The 11,816-nt window shown below is 45.0% G+C and overlaps 1 protein-coding gene across 1 annotated transcript; it reads right to left on the minus strand.

The window, feature by feature from the left end:
• Positions 1-206: 206 nt before the first annotated feature.
• On the minus strand, positions 207-10,118 carry LOC119165264 (uncharacterized). Its single transcript, XM_075871327.1, has 4 exons — positions 9,692-10,118; positions 3,910-4,249; positions 1,909-2,031; positions 207-647 (listed from the first exon to the last, which is right to left on the minus strand). Exons 2-4 carry the CDS (start codon positions 4,243-4,245, stop codon positions 450-452), a joined length of 657 nt encoding a protein of 218 aa, XP_075727442.1. The 5' UTR covers positions 4,246-4,249; positions 9,692-10,118; the 3' UTR covers positions 207-449.
• Positions 10,119-11,816: the final 1,698 nt, after the last annotated feature.

Raw genomic sequence — 11,816 nt, forward strand, 5'->3', positions numbered from 1 at the left:
TGGTCGAAAATATGCAGGTGATATTTTTGCAACAATAGCAAGGTAAATATAAATTCCTTATCTATTCATAATATGCAGCTTCTGTCTAGGTAATGTGGTTGACAATTTATTTCCTTGCATCGCGTGGGTGATGCATAGCGATGTAAAGCGTTACCATCTGTGTTGCGGCTATGCACATAGTATATGTAGGTGCAGGCTTCGGCGAGTGATACAGGTCTGAAACTTTATTCACACATAAAACTGTGCCATATTTTTTTATAATGACTGTTGAATAACTGACAAGCTAATATTTGTTCATAGAGATGATCTATTGCTGATTGCAATGTAGGAAACACAGTGGAGGCACAGAAAGTTATTTTCGACACACACAACACACTTTTATCTGTACAACTGTCATCATGCCTAATCGTTCACTGCCGGGAATGGGCTCCCTTTTCCTGGCCTCCTTGCTATCGGTGGCATCGGCTGTTCTCGCAATCTTCATCATCGTCATCATCATCAATCAGTCCCAGCAGCCTTTGCAGATGCCTGATGTAACTGATGGCATAGCGCAGCGTCTCAACTTTGCTCAGCCGGCGATCCTTGTCTCGTGGCGGAAGAGGCAGTCGACTACGCAGTCGCTCAAATCCGTCGTTCACGTGCCGAACCTGAAATAACAAGCGGAATCAGAAAAGGCTGCACTGCAGGCGCAGTGAGGAGAAGGTTTAATACTGCAGCTTGTGCCATACATTCAGGTGTGCAACTAAAGCAAAAAATGTGTAGGACTTGTGTCATACATCCAGGTGCACAACTAAAACAAATGTGTGAAGCTAAAGCAAGATTCAGCGATTTTTTGTGTCAACCCGATCGCCGTGTTTGTGGGCCATTCTTATGCTTTGGCGTAGTGCCTCAAATGCAGGACAGTCCCCTTTGCATGTTGGAGCACTTTGGTCATCCTGATCCGTACTGGGGCTAAGTTATTGAAGTCCAAGTCTGCAGTTTTGGTTGTTGACTTGTTTCTAACTTATATCTTCATTTTTTCATGCAGTTTAATAGCTTCGAAAGAAGATACAGCCACAGTTGTCTGAGCTTTTGTGATTACCATTATAAGAGGACAGACCAAATGAGTACAATACTCATGTCCATTTTTCTATTTATCTTCATCCTTTTGTGCTATTTCCCATGAGCACAATTTATGTCACCCTTATTTGTGTCATTACTTCGTATGAATTTGCGGCCCCTCCATGGGTCACAGATCACCACTTGAGCTTTACGACAAAAGTCATCTTCTTGCCACAATATTCAATACATTCACATCGTTTTTACATTTTATTGTGCTGATAACAAATGTAACTTGACTTGTAGGATTGTATTCTTATTTTTCATATCATATTTACTCAATTGTAACATGATGGGTGACTTTTCCTTGCATCCTGGTGGAAGTAAGCCATTTGGGTATTCAATCGTAACGCGAGGGTCGACATAATGTACCAGTAATCTAAAAAAAACTCGTGCTACGTTTGAGTGAACATGGTGTATTAGTTACTACATGAACATTATTGTTCTGTTAACAAAAATTAAGACCACTTGTTTTATGAGACTCGAAAGATGCTTTGATGGATCTCGTGGCTGTTACAGGGTTACTCTTGCACTGCAAGTGACTCCCATTTTACTCCAAGAAACCCCAATTATGAATTGTTGGTAGTCTAAGTAACCAGTGCAGCCTGTTAATATACTAGTAAAAAACGTGTACATCCACTCCTAATTGAAGTCCGCTGCACAGTTAAAATCATCGCGCTGAAAAATGTAAAAATGTCACTCTGTTTCCTTGGTAATGTGCCCAAGACAGCGAGATATTCAGAACTCTGGCAACCGGCCACGGACTAGGTGGCATCCACCCTCTCGGAAAGCCCCTCGATTGGTCCTCACCCGTTGGCGTTCCCGTTCATTCCGGCGTCGGATGAAGGTGGGCTCAAGCCAGTAGTCGTATGGCGAGTAGGGAACTGGTAGGGGTATCTTGCACTCAGGGGCAAAAGGATCAGTCGAACCTACCTGCAGATGTGTGCACGTTGTCATCAGTGTTCGCCGGTCACCATATTGCATTGGCAGACAGTATTGAAAACCAATGAAATAATTTAATACCTGCGACTAGGTATCTACCTTCACCAGAGAGAGAGTGAGAAAGGAAAGGCCGGGAGGTTCACCAGATATTAGCATCTGGTTTGCTACCCAGCGCTGGGGGCGTGGAAGTAGGGGCAAGAGAGAGGGGGTATATAGAGAAAAAAAAACGCACGCGCACCCAGAAAACGAAAACACGCACAGGAAGGGTGTCCTAGCTACAACCGTTCAGTAAGGCCGGTCGGACCTCCACCAAGTGTCTGTGACACTAAAGTTCTAAAACCTAAAAAAAAGCTTCACTTGTTTCTGGCATTACCAGAATAATGCAGCTTAAAGTGACCCTGAAACACTTTTCTAAGAAATCATGGAATGAATTCACTGAAAAAGCTTATTACCCCACAAATTCAACGCCGCAAAAAATTTTAAGAATCCGTCCAGTACGAGCGGAGTTGCAAATATTTGTCGCACGCTGCAATCGCATTCTTCTCTCGCACTGACGAAAGCGCTAGAAGTTGAGCAGGAGGGGTGACACGGGCAAATAAAATTCGTCACGCGCACCTCGTGATCTTGAGCAGTCTTTTTGTTTTCTTTTTTTTTAGAATAGCGGCATTTCAGTGCGATAGAGAGCGCACGCGTGAACAAGTCGCGGCCTCCCGCGGTCATCTCTGTAACGAATGAGTGCGCCATGTTCAAATCAGCCAATGGCTGATGAATGCCCTTCTACGGGGGATTTTCGAGTTTCCTCCGTCACTCTTCGAGGGAAGGGAAATCAATTTTTAGCTGACTGATTATTGTGAATTCCAGGCCGCGTGCTGCGCTATAATACTTGCCTCGCGTGTTCTCGGTAGCCTCGACCACCGATCGGCAGCGTTTTCTGACCATGCTCGGAAAATGTTGCAGGGCCCCTTTAAACACCATTTCCTCTGCCCTTCCTTCCCGGAAATCTTTAAAATTTGCGCGTACATATACACGCGCAAATACTAACATGCATGACTGGTAGTTGAATTCTCGCACACAAAACGTCCCATGACTTTTATAAAAGGTTCAGTTTTACATGCATGGTATGCAGAAACATTTTAATTAATGAGCATGGTTGCACGCTCGGATAGGCTTGTTCGGCCTTTGCATTCACCGCTTCCTTGCTTTCGGCGCGCAGAGCTGCGGCCCTGTCTAACATTCCCGTCAGGGCCGACGCGCGCTTCAACCTCTTTTCAGCAAAGGCCACCATCAGGCCTCGGAAAGAATACCCCGTTGCTTGATTGCCGAGGAAACTTGGGTGCCATCGGACAAGGGGACGCGAACTAATAGCTTGTTTCCACTTTCTCTTCCCGCAATACTGTATGCGCCGCCATTGTGGATTCCGCTCATCCGCCGAGGCCGTAACCGAAGGGGCACTCGGTGCTGGCCTCTGAATTAAGGCTTCACCGCCCTGGCCCCGTCGTCTCGGCCGCGCACTTACGACCCTTCTCCGCTACAGCTTGTTCACCTTCGGACCAGGGGCGTAACCAAGGGGGAGGGGGTTCAGACCCACCCTCAAATTTTTCTATTTCGCTTGCGTGTGTGTTACGTGCACATACAAACGCGCCCACGTACCTAAAACAGTGATGTGCGTTCTCAATCGGACATTCCATTCAGCACCACCAAGGGACGCGAGTTTGGCACAAAGTGGCCGTCTACGCAATCTCTCCCCAGTGTGGCCTCCGAGAACCTTGCCCGGTGACCCTCAAGAGTTCCGCGTGCACCAACTGCTCTTATGCCTAATGCTCGAGCCTCACTCTGTGTCGGGCGTTCTCAGACGTTTGGGTGCCGTACCTTGTCCGACGAAGAGTCGTCCGAGTCGGAGTTGACCGAGAAGTCGGGCGACGGTACGCCGGTCACGGCGGGCGGCAGGTCCTGCAACTCGAGCGACGATGTCGTTGAAGTCATCTCCGGGACGGCGCCACCGCAGAAGAAAGTCGGGAACACTGCCACAGTCGCCGCCATCGGCTGCTGGTGATGCGGGTACAATGCGGCCGACTGCTCGACGTGCTGATGCGTTTGAGGAACCGCGGTGTACGACATCGGTGCCAACGGAGTCAGCGTGGCGTACTCGCTGCCCGCCGAGAGCTTGGTACTCGGGACGGGGCACGGTGACGCTGCGTCGTCCATCACGCTGCGTGGAATAGGTGCTTGGTTTGCATTCACGTCACAGTAACTGCCGTGTTGGATGATGCACTTTCGAGGTCTCGTTGAATGCACTCATTTGGGTAGCGCGAAAAATGGCGCAGACACAAGAGCGAAGTCGTAGAGAGGACGGGCGCTAGCTTGACCTGTCTGCATGCCTAAACTTGTGTCTGCGTCATTGTTATTTATTGCGCTACCGAAATGAATGCCAGTGATCACAACCAACTACCCCGCATTATACCGCATTAACACAAAGAACGGACCACGACATGGTCACCCAAAAGTTTGGGCTTTTCATTGAAAAACAAAAGTAGAGGTTCTATCGTGTGTGTACATACACCTGAATGTAACATGAATTTTAAAATAAATATTAGTACTATATAAGCCCAAGAACTCTTCAGCCATCAACCCCACCCACCGCCGGCGACCACCATATTGCCATGGCATGCGTGGCATTAGAGTGTAGTGGCATCACGGGCTGCATGGGGCTGGGAGGTGGAAAAAAGACTAAGAGGTGGCGTCACGTGAGCATCTTGAAGTCCAGCCAAAAAAAAATGAAGCTGTAGCATGTAGGAAATCTGACCAGCGCATGGAGAACGAGCATGGAGCCCAGTGCATGGAGCAGCCCCGATAAGTTTGGCTTGTGGGCGCCAGGCGTGCTCCGCGAGTTTTTTTTTACTTGTGTATATATATATATATATATATATATATATATATATATATATATATATATATATATATATATATATATATATATATATATTCGAAGGTCGCAGGTTCGGATCCTGCCCGCGGCAAGTTATCTTTTCACCCACTTTTCTTTCTTCTCATTTACATTACAATTGGCCTAATAACTTCCCCCATACCTTCCTTGGCATTATTGTCTCTTAGATGTGTTTATCTCGTGAGCGAACAGGGGGGTGGGGGGTAGGCGCTTATGATTTCCGCGCTATCAAGGCAACGACCAGCGCGCCTTAAGCCCCCACAGCAGGTGAGAGCTTCTACGGACTGCTGTCTCAACGCGAAAAAAAAAAACGGTGCCAAGAGTGTTTTGTAGAGATACGTGAGATCGGATCTGAATGAGCTGACTGCCAGCCTCACTTCGTATAACATTGCAATTGGTCGCTTTTATATTGACTACTTCACCTTTTCGGTGAAACTGACTTTGGCAATCATCCCTGCCACAGTCGTGAACTGCACTTGACATAATGCGCACGAGTATACATGGACACCAAGAAAGCTTCTTGAGACACAGTTAGGTATCCAGCTGCTATGCACGTTTTGCAGGTTCTGTACCGTTTGTCATAAGGTATTCGCGTTCATCTGTACCTGTGATTACGTTTCCTGCGTCGTTTGTGCGTGAGAAACGCGGGGCACGTTTCGATCTATTTTCCATTCTTCGCGTGACCTTCCAATTTGTTGCTATCGCGTTCATTGCTTCGCCTTTGCGGCAAAGCTGTGACTTTTTTTACCCATTTTTTCATGCATTGAGCAAAGCCGTCGTCTTTTGCCTAAGGTCGGCGAATCGTTCAATTTCAACGTCAAGCTGAAAAAAGCTGAAAGTAACTTGATCACAAGCTCAGGTGACCGCGGAGCAAAAGCGTTCGCTGTGTAATGTAGAGGAGGCAGAAGGAACGCTCAGACGTCTGTTTGCTACGCTCGAGATCTGCGTTTTTGTCGGACCGGGGCTACTTTGACAGCCAAGTCATCAGTGCTTTCTCAATAAATAGTCGTCAGCACGCTCTCACAGCCAGCAGCCTGTTTCGTCACGACTCATGATTGCGCCAGCGCTTCCCGACTCATGCCGCTTGCATCTTTATCGAAATTCTCAATTGTAAATTTCGTGCTCAAATACTTGAAATTTGGCCAGCTTGTTTGTGAATTCACAAACAAGCTGGCCAAATTTCAAGTATTTGAGCACTAAATTTACAATATAGTGCGTTAACGCACTATAGGAATAGCGGACATATAACGGAGATGATTAACAAAACATGGGTGTTGTGCCCCCTCTCTCTCCTTAATTCTTTATGTTATCAAAACGTCATATGAGAGTTTTTTCGTTACTCATTCACAGGGTGTTCATTTCATGCCATACGGTGGACTGATAGAATGTATTGCTATAGAATATTTCGAAGGCAAAAAAATTGGACACGTGGAACTTTCCAAAATGTCGTCCTGGTGGTCTAAGAAAATATTTTGAAAATATTGTATATCTTTTTTTTCGATGCTATATTTGGTTTACATATTAAGAAAAGGTGTTTGTGTAAGGTTTTTGAAGCTGAATAACGTTACTGCGATTTTCTGTCGTATTCGCCGCCATAAAATCTGCCAAAATACTTAATGTATGCATTTTTTTCTATTCCAATATACGACATTTATGAATATCTTAGTAATGAATACTTGGATTACGAAAGGTGTATTTTGCGTTAAGAATATTTTCAGACCACAGAAGTGTCTAACCTTTAGAAGAACAATATACGAACGTCATAAAATTGTCGTTTGGTCCACTGATCGAGACGCCATTTACAGCACGTGGTGCTCCAAATAAAATTAGATTTATACCTCAATCGAAAGCAAATCAACAGTTCTCAAATGACAAGATGTGTCATAACAATTTTTGTCATAAAAATGAAAATTTTTAACTTCCCCAATCACGGCAATATAGAACTTCAACGGTGCCGCATGACGAAATGTACTTATGAGAGCTAAATGATTCAGATGAAATCAAGATAGCTTCAGTTGGGCCTAGTTGGTACATTGCATTTCAACTAAAAACAACAGCGCTAACCAAAACGGACCGCAAAGAATACAAAAGAGTGCTCGTCTCCCCTATTATTGACCCGTCTTGGTTTGCACTGAAGCTTTCACCTTGCATGAAATCATACCAAATGATATATCAAGTAGAACATTATATAAGTGGCATTGTCAATTTGCTGAATGTAAACACTACGACAGTTCTGTTTGGTGTTTTCATATATCCTCCGGACTTCCGGGTTGGATTTTAGTCCACAGAATTTCCTGAAAATTTCACAACTGGGTGTGTAGATGATGAAAATAAAAAGTGAAGCTTATTATTTCCGTGATGACTGTGGTTTTGATATGGCGTGATGTCCTGAAGCAACACAAAGCAAGGTTACTGAAGGAAATTGTGACAAATTCTGGAATAGCTGCAAGTTGTTATTCAAAATTTAACAAATATTAGAAAAAACTACAAAAAAGTGGAGCTCAATTTTCGCCGCTAAACTTCTAAACCGCTGCTCTGTTGAACACCACCATGTTTTCTTCTTTGTTTCGGGCTCTCCTGGTGCAATTTCGACGAAACTTTACAGAGGGCACTAGTAGATGTCCAAAATATTGGACAACTGGTTTTTGAGGAAGAAAACATGCCGAGATCTTCGTAGTGATGGAGTATTCGATGTCCAATACATTGGAAAAATCGCCATAGCCGGAACCCGGGAGGATATAAAGTATAGAGTGCAACTAATCCTGTGTAGATTATAGTAAAAATTTATCTTTCTTCACAATCACAACGCGACGCGTCTCCAGCTATAGATGTTTCTTCTAAAAAAACTCTGCCCCATTGTGCTCATAAAGTAACTCTAAGATATTTTCGAACAGCCTCGGTGGTCACAATTCTCGGCTGCTCACCCGAAAGTCACCGTCTTGAACCGGGCCACAGTGGTCACATGTTTATGTGGGCAAAACCCTAAAGGCCCGTGCAACCAAAATTTAGGCGCACGTTTAAGAACCCCACTTGGTGGAAACTACCGAAGCCCTCCACAGCGTCTCTCGTAATTTCATCGGCGTAATTTCGTCGTGGCTTTGGGACGTAAAGACCCAGACATTGTAATGTTATTGTAATGTATTTGCAAAACACATTCGCATGTTAAATTTGTCAGGTATACTCTCTGCATTTTCAATTTGGCATATTTTTCTAAAAATGTACCAATAGGAAATGGATAAATCGAACCATTAAATAGGCGTGTGAGAATGTTTGAAAATAATGAAATATTTGAATAGTTAATAGCCGGAATACCGAACTTTTTTTTCGATTTCATATAATCAGCTCCGACGGGAAAGCTCCAAAAGAACAAAACACTGGAACAACGAGGCACCATTCTTCTTGTTTCAATTATTGAATTGCCGATATGCACCCATCCCAACCACGAGATTCATGACTTTCATTCAAAAAACGTTGTTTAAATGTCTCAATTTGTTTTAGAAGGTAGTGCAGAAGTACCACCTTCAATACTGAAGTAACTGCGGTATTTTAGCATGCTGTTCCAAAACTTCTGGAAAGCTCTTGTCCTTCATTTGTTCGAGCTTACCTCAGTTGGCACAATAGATCATTTTCAATGTTTGCAAGTTAATCTTTCCTGCTATGCAGTTTGGACAAATATAATGGCGGCTACAGTCACTTCCTGGAAATAGCCTGTTCAGGCGCGGTCTGCTTGCGCAATAACGTGGAAAATGTTGTCAGCTTTTTTTATATTAACACTCATAATAGATAAGTCCCAGCACGTTCAACTAGGACCGCGTCTCCGCTTGAAGCACGACAGGTGCCGCCATTACTTGGGCAAATATGCAGTGCAGAAAAGCGCACTTGAGAATTGTGAAAGGGGTTCATTGTGGCTTGTTTCTTTGTTGTCGCTCAAGGGCAATCATCGTGTTATTTCATTGAAGTTGGTGAATATTTGCTTCAAATCAATTGTTCTGGGAATCCTTATAAGGCTATTTCGGAAACGGTTGCTTTACTATTGGAAAAGTATTTGAATAGCATTTTAGTACTGCAAGATTCTCGTTGGTTCGGAAAACGTGATAATTCGAACGTGTTCACTTGTCCCGGCCGGCACGTACATTTATCAGTGGCATAAAACTCTGGTTAATTCGGTGATATTTGGCCGCAATCTGTTTACTTCCTGCAGGCGATCCTCGGAGCGGGCCATGCGATACGGACGAGGACTATCAGAAAGACGTGGTCGCCATCCACAATCGCGCTGTTGTCACGCTAAAAGGAGCGGGTCCAAGCACGTCCCGCCTTGAGACACATGCGGGGTCGGGAGCCGCCTATTCACATCGCGAACGAAGTCGCTAACGACGGGAATCGCGCAGCTCTTAATTGCGCAAAGTGTTGACTGGAACTACGTGTTTCCTCGAGAAAAATCAAAGCACGTTCATGAAACAGACATTTGAGAATCGGTTTCTTGATGCTATCGACAATTCGGCATTCGGCCGATTCGGGGTTTCCCGGTCCGGTGAAATTCGAATCGACGAGCTTTTACTGTAATATTCGATTCGTATTAGATTCGGCGTTATGGCTATTCTATTCGAGTTCGATTCAGTTTCTAAAGTTTGCTGTTCGCACGTCCCTGAAGTTAACTGAATCAAACTGGATGAGAAATTAATAACAATGACATAGAAAGTGGCTCACCTGAGCGTCTCCCCGCCGCTCTGCTACGATCTCGAGTAACCCGGACTCTTGCTGCAAACGTGAGCGTGCGACACCGACATCGTTTGTACGCCTGCACCTGCCCGTTGAATAAACCGGAGCAGCGCTTTCATTGGGACAGTGCCCGACCGCCTCCGAAGCGTAGCGGAGGGAAAAGGATAAATGAAACGAAGTGGCGCCGAAACAACTCAAAATCAGTCGCGCATAAACACGCAAAACTTCCCCAGGAGCTTCCGAAACTGAAACCGAATACGTTGTCTACTCACCTGCAATTCTCGGCTCTGGAGTGTGCCATTGGTTGATGCGGGGGGCGGGGTTTGTGACGTAGCACGAAGCAGTGCCTGTCCGATGCCTCGTGGGTTGTTTTTAAAATGTTCGCCCTAATTGTGACGGTGTTGGACGTCATCGTTTTAACAATTTTTGTGCTTTTGCGTCCCAAAACTACGGTTTCACCTCCAGCAGTGGTTTCACCTTGCGAAGAAGTCGTTTTTCGAAAACGATTACGATGAATATAGCGATAGCGTTCGTATATTTATGAATAACGTTCATTATTTTGCATGTGTTATCTGACAGGCTTACCTCATCCAGTTCTCAAGGCATTTTTGTAGACGCCACTACAGTATACTAGAATACTAGATGCACATTGTGTACGTCGGAGTTCATGTGGTATCAACTTGAAATGTGACTTTGTGACACCAACGGTACACGAAAAGCCGAATCGATCTATCTTTAGTTATGAGATTGTTAAACATTTCATTAATGTGTAGGTGTCCTTTGCTTTCGAACACGGACTCATTAAACGGTGATGAGTTCGTAAAAATAAAAGCCATGACCTGTTCACGGTGATGAGTCTAATCGACGCTAACAGTCCACTTACGATATCAACTTTATTGCTTGTCCTCACTGTTGCCAACTGCAGCGTGAGCGAATTACACTGGCGCAGGCTTTCCTTTTGCGTATCTTGCCACGCTTAATCTTTGAAGTGTTACACGACGTACTGTCAAGCCTTGTACGTGCAGCGTGCAAATTGGATGAGTGCTACCACTGATTCGGGCACTGTCGGCATTTCGAGACACTGCATGATGAAAAGAGCGAAGTCGTACTCACGTTGTATATCACTCGTGTAAAAAACGAAAACATGCAACGGAAAAATTTGTCAGTTATCTGTTTGTATACTGCGCGAAGATATACAAATGAAATCCGTGAGGATTTCCAAGTCAATAAAATTTTTTCTTGACTGTCATATTTCACATTCTGAATCAAGCCCGTAGCCACGAATTTTTTCTGTGGGTTGGAAGCGGAGGATCATTCTTTTATTGGCTACGGGCCTGCTGAAAATTAACGAACGCAAGGTACGCCAGTATCCCATTGGGCTGCGTCAGGCAGTCTTTTGGACTCAGTGGCCTCTGAACAAAATGCCGCATATGCTATATAGTTACCCAATCTTGCGACAAAGAAACCTCTCTAAGCTGTGCAACGCTCAGCTGGATCCATTCACGACACACAAAAAATGTACCTGTTCACCGAAAACGCTGTTCCCCCTTTGGCCTCCATCATCGCACCTGGGTTTTGAGCTCTTCTGCAGCCGTCGAAGTTGGGTGCTCAATTATTCAGCGCGAAACAGCGGCTACGCCAAACCCGGATCGCAATCCGGCGCTGATCGCATACGGTGACAGGTTTACGCCGCCGCTCCGCGCTAATGCACTCGGTCATCGCGGATCCCACAGCTCCGTTTCTCTCAAAACCGTGCAGCGTTACGAAAGCTATTCGGCTGGCGGAAGCCCGGCCAAGTTTGAGGTAGCAGCGCTGCACTCTTCTAATTATCCTTCACGCGAGCGCGCCCTGCTGGCGAGAACGACAAGCAGGCGGCGCTGTGAAACGGGGTCCGCTATAGAGTAACTGTATATATACCATATACAGTTACTCTTGGGACCGCCAGGTCCGTATTTTTTGTCCAGATTTTAGGTTACAAAGAAAAACGCTTATATATCTGCAAATTTCGGAGGGAAAACAAATGACGAATCTTGTACAAGCCGCGTATTATAAGTCTTGAAACAGCGAAACTGGTGATTATGTAGACTAATCTGGTTGCCTGTTTTAGGCCTCT

This window comes from Rhipicephalus microplus, chromosome 8, assembly GCF_043290135.1.
Source record: "Rhipicephalus microplus isolate Deutch F79 chromosome 8, USDA_Rmic, whole genome shotgun sequence".
NCBI lineage: Eukaryota > Metazoa > Arthropoda > Arachnida > Ixodida > Ixodidae > Rhipicephalus > Rhipicephalus microplus.

Excerpts from the sequence above, each read along its gene's own strand:
- LOC119165264 (XM_075871327.1), bottom strand. The coding sequence starts at position 4,245 with ATGGACGACGCAGCGTCACCGTGCCCCGTCCCGAGTACCAAGCTCTCG. Across the intron at positions 2,032-3,909 it reads ACGACTCTTCGTCGGACAAG|GTAGGTTCGACTGATCCTTT; the intron begins GTACGGCACCCA and ends ACACATCTGCAG. Across the intron at positions 648-1,908 it reads ATGAACGGGAACGCCAACGG|GTTCGGCACGTGAACGACGG; the intron begins GTGAGGACCAAT and ends TTGTTATTTCAG.